The 9,279-nt window shown below is 36.9% G+C and overlaps 1 protein-coding gene across 1 annotated transcript; it reads right to left on the reverse strand.

Annotated features, from left to right (window-relative positions):
- Positions 1–1,677: 1,677 nt before the first annotated feature.
- On the reverse strand, positions 1,678–8,322 carry LOC143606925 (homeobox-leucine zipper protein ATHB-15-like). Its single transcript, XM_077082541.1, has 17 exons — positions 7,893–8,322; positions 7,094–7,253; positions 6,494–6,594; positions 6,315–6,405; positions 6,125–6,220; positions 5,443–5,556; positions 5,278–5,361; positions 5,037–5,192; positions 4,878–4,952; positions 4,700–4,806; positions 4,402–4,594; positions 4,115–4,300; positions 3,936–4,016; positions 3,677–3,811; positions 3,279–3,595; positions 3,055–3,160; positions 1,678–2,024 (listed from the first exon to the last, which is right to left on the reverse strand). Exons 1-17 carry the CDS (start codon positions 8,099–8,101, stop codon positions 1,728–1,730), a joined length of 2,508 nt encoding a protein of 835 aa, XP_076938656.1. The 5' UTR covers positions 8,102–8,322; the 3' UTR covers positions 1,678–1,727.
- Between the last annotated feature and the right edge of the window lie 957 nt (positions 8,323–9,279).

Genomic DNA, 9,279 nt, shown 5'->3' on the forward strand with positions numbered 1-9,279 from the left:
CCAACAATAGAGTACATTAAAAAAGACAGAAATTAAAAGAAGGACATTATCACGAAAAAACTACATGAAAATAAAACGACACCAATTCTCCCAAACCAACCTCACACTTTTGTTCCTATGACTTATCGGAAGAAAAGAGGTGGCTTTGATATCATTGGCCAACTTTATAATCATGAAGATTAAATCATTTTGCGAGTTGCACGTTATCGTCATTATAGCTTGTATAATCTCTCTCTTTTCCTTGTGGAACCGGAGTACTAACAAGTCTTTCACCAACCGAGGCCTGCCATCGCTTGGCAACTTCATCCACAATTGAACCAAAGTCCAAACCTAATTAGTCCAGCTACGTTTATCAAAATATGCAATGAATCTTCCAGATGCCCGTCGCATAACGCGCATTTGTCATCACTGGAGTTAACGCCTCTTTAACGCAACTCTGGTCAGGATACGATCCGATAACAATCTCCATATGAAATAGTTTATCATGATAGTACTTTCACCAAATAGCATATGCCCTTTATTATCAATTTCCCACCTAATATCTAACAAAGAAAACTAAATAAATAAAAAGTAAACTTCACCTAAACACATTGACAGAATAAGCCAGTTTTTTTAACGTCAACCCATGTTTTACTATTATCCAGAGGTGCACAAACTGAGTATTTTTAGAAACTGAAATTGGATAGGAACCGGTTTCAGGTGTGGTCAACAAAAACCGGGTCGGGTAGGAACCGCTTCCGGGTATAGTCGTGTATTTGACTGGTTTTGACCGGGATTTTTTCGGGTTTCGGGTAGCGTCGAGTTTTGACCTGGTATTTCCGGTTCCTGTTCCGGCGGGTCCGGTCAATTTCAAGAGAAATCCTATTCCAGATCATACCACAAGTAGGAACTGGGTCCAATTCGGGCCCAGAAGTGAGTATTTTGTGCACCTCTACTATTAACCTTTAAAGATGACGTTTTTTTCCCGAACAAAAATGTTACTAATTTAGTAACTCGGGGCGTCTCTAGTAAATAGAGGTGCACAAAAAAACCAAGTCCGGACCCGACCCGGCGGTTCCTACCCGGAACCGGACCCGATCCTACCCTACCCGCGTGTATGGACCGGGTCTTGGGTATCCCTCTGAAACTGGAACCGGAACCGGAACCGACCCAGTGGAACCAATACCCGGTCAAAACCCGGCTGCACCCTACCCGAAACCCAAAAAAAATCCGATGGAACTGATCAAAACCCGGTCAAATACCCAACTATACCCGGAACCGGTTCCTACCCGGACCCGATTTTGACTTTTGCTGACGATACCCGGTTTCGGTTCCTAAGAATACCCGGTTTGTGCACCTCTAAACCATCGGCTTGTTCGGAAAACTCGGGTAAAATGGCACAATTGCCACAGGAATGAATACCCGGTTTGTGCACCTCTAAACCATCGGCTTGTTCAGAAAACTCGGGTAAAATGGCACAATTGCCACAGGAATGCAAAACTCAGGTAAAATCGCACAATCGCCACGCATAATGCATTCGTCAAAGGAAATGTGGATTTATAGTATTCGGTAATTCAACTTTCTAACTTTAAAACAACAATATTCAGCCGACTAACTTAAGTCAAAACCGTTAAACAGAGACGATAAAATCATGAATCCTACATCAGATAAACATTCATACATCAAAACATCTGAATAGTTAAACCACCAGTTTTACTACCAAATACCAAAAACAGTCATCTAGCGACTCAAACGAACGACCAGTTAATAAACATAAAGCAGATACAATGTGGTGTCTCTTGTTCGTTCACCACTTTCCATGCCACCGCTCGCTCATAAGAAACCGGTCTCCCCATACTCGACACGCAAATACCCCCTTGAAGGCACGCGAACCCCTGCTGCATTATCTGTGGGAACACGGAACACAAACCTTTTCTTCCGTTCTCGTCAAGTATTTTCTCCAAGCTGATGTCTTGTAGTGCCACTAGTGTTGTTTCCAGCATGTCGAGACCAGCTTGGTTTGCAAATGTAAAAACCGGCATCGCCTGCATCAAACCGTAGCGCCTTAAATTAGGTTCGTGCCAAAACGGGCCCTATTTAGAAAGTAAAATTTTGGTTCGGCCCAAAATAGGTTTAGACCAAAATGGACACGGGCCGATTAGCGTCGAGATAGGTCTCGCCCCCACTAGCGAAGGCGCTAATGTGGAGTCAAGACTAGGTTCGGGTCAAAACAGGTAGTCTTAAAATGTGACAGTTTGGTCTGAAAAGTAGTTTACGGAAAAGGAAAAAAAAGACGCCTCACCCGCTAGCGTTGGTGTCAAGTAAAAAATGGGCTGTCTGAACGACAGTTTGGTTCGGGTCAAAACAGGTTTAGACCAAAAAAAGTGGCAAAATTGGTTTGAGATGGTTAATTGTCTGAAAAGTTGTTTTCGGAAAATGAAAAAAAGTCGTTTCGCCCACTAGCGTTGGTGTCAAGTAAAAAACGGGCTGTCTAAACGACAGTTTGGTTCAAGACCAGCTTGGTTTGCAAATGTAAAAACCGGCATCGCCTGCAACAAATTAGGTTCGCATCAAAGCGGGCCCTTTTAAGTGAAAATTTGGTTCGGGCCAAAACGGGTTCGGACCAAAATGGGCACAGGCTGATTAGTGTCAAAATAGGTCTCGGTCTCGCCCCTGCTAGCGAAGGCGCTAATGTGGAGTCGGACTAGGATCTGGTCAAAACGAGCAGTCTTTTAAGATTTAAGAAAGTGACAATTTGGTCCAAAGAAAGTTCAAACCACTATAGGTACGGACTGAAAAGTGGTTTTCGTAAACGAAAAAAAAGAAGTCAAAATAGGCTCACGACTTCAGCCGCTAGCGTTGGTGTCATGTCAAACAAGTTTCAAGTAAAAAACGGGCCTGTCTAAATGACAATTTGGTTCGGGTCAAAAAAGGTTTAGACCAAAAAAAATGCGTCAAAATTAAACAATGATCATAAACGGTGCGAACCCATTTGGACCCGTTTTTGGGTTAGAAGTTTTTATAATTTGAGTTGACCCAAATGAACACATGTGCAACGGTTAAGTTATAGCTAACCTTCATTGAGCAGCATAAGATTGCATCCGAGTGGTGCCACATAGATTTAAGAATCGAGTCGCTTCCTTCACCGACACCTTCAAGCAGCTCCACACCCAAATAGTACCTATTTCACAAACCAAAAATTATTTTAAATCACTAAAAAAATAATAATAATAAAAAATAAAAAAAATGAATAAAAGTGTGTTGCAGGCATCTTAACCCAACCGGCCCGTTCTAGTTACCTGTAACTATGGCAAATCCACCGAGCTAGAGTATGGGCTTCCGGGGTACCCAACGGTGCCTGAAGGCCCCCGTTCGGAGACGGGGATAACGCAGACGCCACCCTCTGAACCGACGACACAATGCTGCGAACGTATTGGCGGGCCATCGCAGCTACACTTTCTTGCAAATGGCTCTCAAATGCAAACTCAAGAGCAATAGTCATCACCGATCTTGCACATGTATTACCGGCACTACGGTCACCAGCACCTTTATTCCCGACCCCTCTCACTTCAAGAGAGGACGCAAGATCAAGGGTTCGGTTCGGGCTCGAACCCCCCTGCGTGTGAATATTTCAGTTCATTTAGATCATAACACAAAACAGAAATAAACATATTTAATTAGCATTGTAAGTACTAACCTTGCATGAATCAAGAGGAATGATGCGAAAACCGGAAGGCAAAAGAGGCGCATCGTCAGCAAATGAAGCATCGATCGGGGCGAATATTAGTTCAGAGCACATGCCGACTGCATTTTCGTCTATCCCGCTGCATAGCTGTCGTATTTACAAGATTGTTAGTAATTGTTAAACTACATTAACCGTAAAAAACATAATAATAATAATAATAATAATAATAATAATAAAAAAAAATTAAAAAAATCCGTTAAATGACCCATACCTGCAGGAAAAACATGTCTCGGCCCATTAGCGCGTCTTCAGGACAGAGCCCAACACCTTCCAATTTAATCACCTCCAAAAGCTATACAACCCAACGAGATTAGCGTGTGTGCAAAATTTGGATATTTTGGCACGTTTATTATTATCAACATGCGAAACTATTAGTAATTATAACAATACCTCTTCATGCTCGATTGTATGAGCAAGGGGAAGAATAACTTGACCCCCAAAATTACCGGCTCGGGTCCCGAGTAAGTTACACGGGCCGAGCTTGATTGCTGCAGCGGTGTAAGAATCAACATTGTTGTCGGCCCATTCCGAACGATGCTCCCTCAAAAACCTAAGCAAGAGGGCCGGAGGAACATTCTAGAAAAAAGCCAAAAAAAGTTTAAATTATAAATAAATTTTATAAATAAACAAATCAACTTATAATCCATAATACATGTTAATAGTGTTTAGTGGCTAACCGATAAAAGCATTGATGCTTTGGCACACAAGACGGACGTGTTAACAGACGGGTACCCGTTTGAGAAAGAAAGATTTAACCCCATAAGTTTCTCGGGAAAAGAGTTTACGTGTATGGTGACATCATCCATCCCGTCATTACCCGTTAACGACCATCCTTCATCGGCAAACCCGTTGACCGCCTCATTAAACCCCCTAAAAACAACACATAAATCAATTTAACCGCGTTGATCATGCACCCAAAAAAGCCTATTTTAACCAGGCCCGAAAACCGACCATAAAGGAGTGTGATTTAGCTACCTGCTTAACCTCCGGCTAAGGGCCCGTAAAGCTGTGGGCCTTCGACCCCAAGTAGGGGTACTCGTCTGAGAGGCCTCCTGAGCTATTTGTCTGAGCTGGCGTAACGCCTGTTCAAGAATAATAAAACCTTATATTCTCCAAACTCGTCACAAAATTAATAGAGGATTAGCATTATTACCATCATAGTTGTTTTTTGAGCGATAATGGTGGACGATTCATATAACGGGCGTAACACTTCCGGTACATTCCATGCCTATTTAACGACACATGCATACCAAATCAATATGTTAAATAAAAAACATAGAACTGTATAATCAAATAAAGTACAAATGTATACCTCTAAATTCATATGATCCACAATGTGTATGATGGACCCACCACCTTCACAAGGTCTAATTAGGTACCCGCTAGGAAGCATTTCCGCCCGCACAAAATTCGCCACCGATGGTATGTTTAGACCGTTCGGTGTGTTCGTTAGTGATCTTTCACATACCTGAAAACCCGTCACATTATTAATAACTTAAATTGAAAGTCTTTAATGAATTCATAAATAAATAAACAGGTTAAAAATAACTAACCACTAGACTACCGTCTTCGGTAACTGAAGTATAGCGCAACAACATGAAGTCACGAGCCGTAGCCAAAACTGTAGGAGCATAAAGCTGCAACATTTTAAGAATTTAAACTTGTAAGAAACTTGGTTAGTAATTAGTAATAATAGATAGGTTGGATTGTATGGTTACCTGCATGTACAAGAGTTCAATGGTTCCACCATTGGCAGTGGGCAGCACATCGAGGACGTCAACGGCTCGGCAGTCACGGAACCACGAGGGGCGATCCTTGAGGATCTCAGCAACCTAAAACAATAATATAGTCATTTGCTTTACCCCACTAGTTTAAAAATTCTTGTATGGAAGAAATAGGGTCATAACCATAAAAATTAATATACTTTCTTTATTTATAAATCCATAAAAATAACATACTTTATTAATTTTTAAGAAAAGCTTGTTGAGAACTTGTAAAAAGAACATAGAAATCACTAAACTAATTTTTTTATATTTAAGCCTAATGCACATACATTAATTTTTTTAATAAGACATTAACTCTTTATTTAGTCAAAATAAAATGGTATAAATTTCTTTTTACAAAAAGAATATTCGACATGCTTTATAAAAAGCCATATGCCTTTAACAAATATAAACTAGCTTAAGTGACTTTCTAGTGATTATTTTTCAAAGTTAAAAGGAAATCTTTTTCATTGAAAATAACATGTACATATTTTAGACAAGAAATGCCTTTAATAAATTATAAACTGACTTTCTATAATAATTTTACTCTTTTCATGAAAAATAACAAGTACATTAATGTTTATTGGTTTTTTATTGAGTTAACAGAAAAGTAATATAGAGGAAGAGTTTATCTTACTCTTGTAGGCTCAAGACTGACCAAGCCGCACGCGCGTGCTGCCACGCCGGTGCAACCGTGAGAAATAGCAACGATTCCAATGGAATCCGGACCAGGCTACATTTAAACAAACTCTGGTTAATCTCCAAAATTGCATATAAATGAACTTAGAAATAAATTAATGTGATGTTTGAATGTTATATTATTATACCTTCATACCCGGCATCTGGACCCACTCGACAGCGGTTCCAGTTGCCTTCGAAAGAAACTCTGTTAAAGTTACCTCTGCAATGGACAACAGTCTGAAAAAACAAAACACAACTTAAAACAACAATGTTCCTAAAATATAATAAAAATGTTAAAAACATTTAAAGTTGAACTGCAGCTGACCCAGCAGGACTAGCATCCCCTGGAGGATGCTGGGGGGTTAAATGGCGTTGACCGCTGGTCACCACCGAGTCACAGCTGGTGTCTTTGGTCGCCATTGTCGCCTGAAAATCAAGAAATCTTTGAAGCATTAATTTCAAGATAGTGGGAGAAAAATATACAAATTTACATTGAATTTTTAAAAAACATCAATTTCATTAAAATGAGTGTCAAAAAACACCATAAATTTTCAAGACATCTTTAAAATATCAATTTCAGGATACAGAATTAAAAGAATTATAAATTTACAAGAAATCTTTAAAACATCAATTTTCAACAAAACATAGTGAACAAAAAAACAGCAACTTACATGAAATTTTTAGAACATAAAATTCAATAAAAAGAGTGTAAAAAAACACAAATTTACAAGGAATCTTAAAAACATCAGTTTTAATAAAAATTAGTGAAAATAAATAAATTTACAAGAAAATTTTAAAACAACTATTTCAAGAAAAAAAAATGATTAAAAACAGAAATTTAGTAAAAATCTTTTTAATCTTTAAAAAAAATAATTTTCAAAAAAAAGTACGAAAAAAATCACAAGAATTTCAAATCAGTCCTCACATTTTGTGTACGTTGGCGAAAACACCCGTTTTCATACACAAGATTCGACACCTGCTTCTGCAACCTATCATTTTCCTCCATTAACAGCTTGTTCATCGCAGTCAGCTTCCGATTCACAGATTGAAGACGAGACGCCTCCTTCCTCTGTTTCTCCCTACATCTACAATCCAAATTGAACAAAAATTTAAACCCAAATCACACCCCATTCACAAATCTTTGCAATTGCTGAACAAACACAAATAGTAGGAGTGGAGTGTACACGGTTCGGTTTGTGTCAGTTTTACAGTTTTACGCAAAAACCGAAACCTTTTAAATATTTTTTAAAATCGTTCAGTTTCGGTTTTTCTTGGTTTTGTTTGGTTTCGGTTTTAATATTTTTTAATATATTTTAGGATTCAAAAACAAAAGGACCAAAAATAATGAATTTGGGACTAAATCCTTTTATTAATTAAAAACTAAGTAATTACTATATATTTTTTGAGTAAAATATTTGGATTGCATATTTACTAAATTCTTATAATATAAATAATAACTTAAAATTAAAGGTAAAATAAAAGGTAAAAAAATAAAAATCAATAAATTCAGTTCGGTGCGGTTTTTTATGTTTTATTTGCACGCAAAACCAAAACTACAAGTCCGGTTTTTACAAAAACATAAACCGAACACTTCAATTTTTGTTTAGATTTGGTTTTTCAAGTTTCTGATCGGTTTTTTCGGTTTCATACGCACCCCTACCGCATTTCATAAATTTATACAATCAATGAGCAAACAAACAAGCACAAAATCATAACCAACCAACCTTCGATTTTGGAACCAAACTTTAATTTGTTTGGGTTCAATGTTGGACAAAATCGGGCATTCACGAATAAGCTGTTGCCGACGAATCGAACTCGGTTTCGGGCAATCATGATACAGCCTCTCTAAAGCTTCAACCTGCTCAGGTGTGTACCGAACATATTTCCCATTATCCATTATTGTACACTTACCATCCTTGCAGGCCATTGCCATTGTTACTCTGTTTCTTGATTCAAGAAGAAATTAGACTCAAATTAGAGGTTTAAACCACGAATCTGCACTCAATTTTTTGTGGGTTTAGCTTGATTTAATCGTCCCTAGCCTCTGAAACATGCTGGGTTCTTGATTCTGTGGAAAAAGATTGAATCTTTAAGCAAACCCAGATCAAGAAATGAATAAAAATTGAATTTTTTAGCAAACCCTGATCAAGAAATGAATAAAATTTGAATTTTTTAGCAAATCCTGATAAAGAAATGAAAAATTTTTTTAATTTTTTAACAAACACTAATTAAGAAATGAAAAAAAAATGAATTTTTCAACAAACCCAGTTTCAAGAAATGAAAAAAAGACTGAATTTTTTAAAATAACACCAATCAAGAAATGTAAAAAGATTGAATTTTAGCAAACCCACTCAAGAAATGAAAAAAGATTTATTTTTTTTAGCAAACCCAGATCAAGAAATGAATAAAAATTGAATTTTTTAGCAAACCCAACTCGGGAAATGAAAAAAGACTCAATTTTTTAAAAGCCGTACTCAAGAAATGAAAAAAGATTTATTTTTTTTTAGCAAACCCAGATCAAGAAATGAATAAAAATTGAATTTTGTAGCAAACCCAACTCAATAAATGAAAAAAGACTTACTTTTTTAGCAAACCCATATAAAGAAATGAACAAAAATTGAATTTTTTAGCAAACCCAATTCATGAAATGAAAAAAATTTCAATTTTTTAAAAACCCTACTCAAGAAATGTAAAAAAGATTGATTTTTTTAGCAAACACTAATCAAGAAATGCAAAAGGATTCATTTTTAAGAAAAAAAAAACTCTAATCAAGAAATGTAAAAAGATTAATTTTTAAAAAAACAAAAAACCCAATCAAGAAATGTAAAACGATTGAATTTTTCAACAAACCCAACTCAAGAAATTAAAAAGATTTAATTTTTTAGCAAACCCTGACCAAGAAATGAAAAAAGATTGAATTTTTTCATAAACCCTAATCAAGAATGATCAAAGATTGAATTTTTTAACAAACCCTAATCAAGAAATAGAAAATAAGTGATGGGTTTTATTATTAACCTGCTGATGATGGGTGATGTGAAATATGGAGTTGTTGGGTGTCTAGCTTATGAGCTCATATGCTGTTTCTTGGTTGGCTTTTGCCTGTTTTTACTT

The sequence above is a fragment of the Bidens hawaiensis genome, unplaced genomic scaffold, assembly GCF_021521415.1.
Source record: "Bidens hawaiensis isolate Kalapana, Puna unplaced genomic scaffold, B.hawaiensis_p1.1 tig00078393_1, whole genome shotgun sequence".
NCBI classification, from domain to species: Eukaryota; Viridiplantae; Streptophyta; class Magnoliopsida; order Asterales; family Asteraceae; genus Bidens; species Bidens hawaiensis.

Excerpts from the sequence above, each read along its gene's own strand:
- LOC143606925 (XM_077082541.1), bottom strand. The coding sequence starts at position 8,101 with ATGGCAATGGCCTGCAAGGATGGTAAGTGTACAATAATGGATAATGGG. Across the intron at positions 4,595-4,699 it reads CTTAGCCGGAGGTTAAGCAG|GGGGTTTAATGAGGCGGTCA; the intron begins GTAGCTAAATCA and ends TGTTGTTTTTAG. Across the intron at positions 3,596-3,676 it reads TTCCTCTTGATTCATGCAAG|GGGGGTTCGAGCCCGAACCG; the intron begins GTTAGTACTTAC and ends ATTCACACGCAG.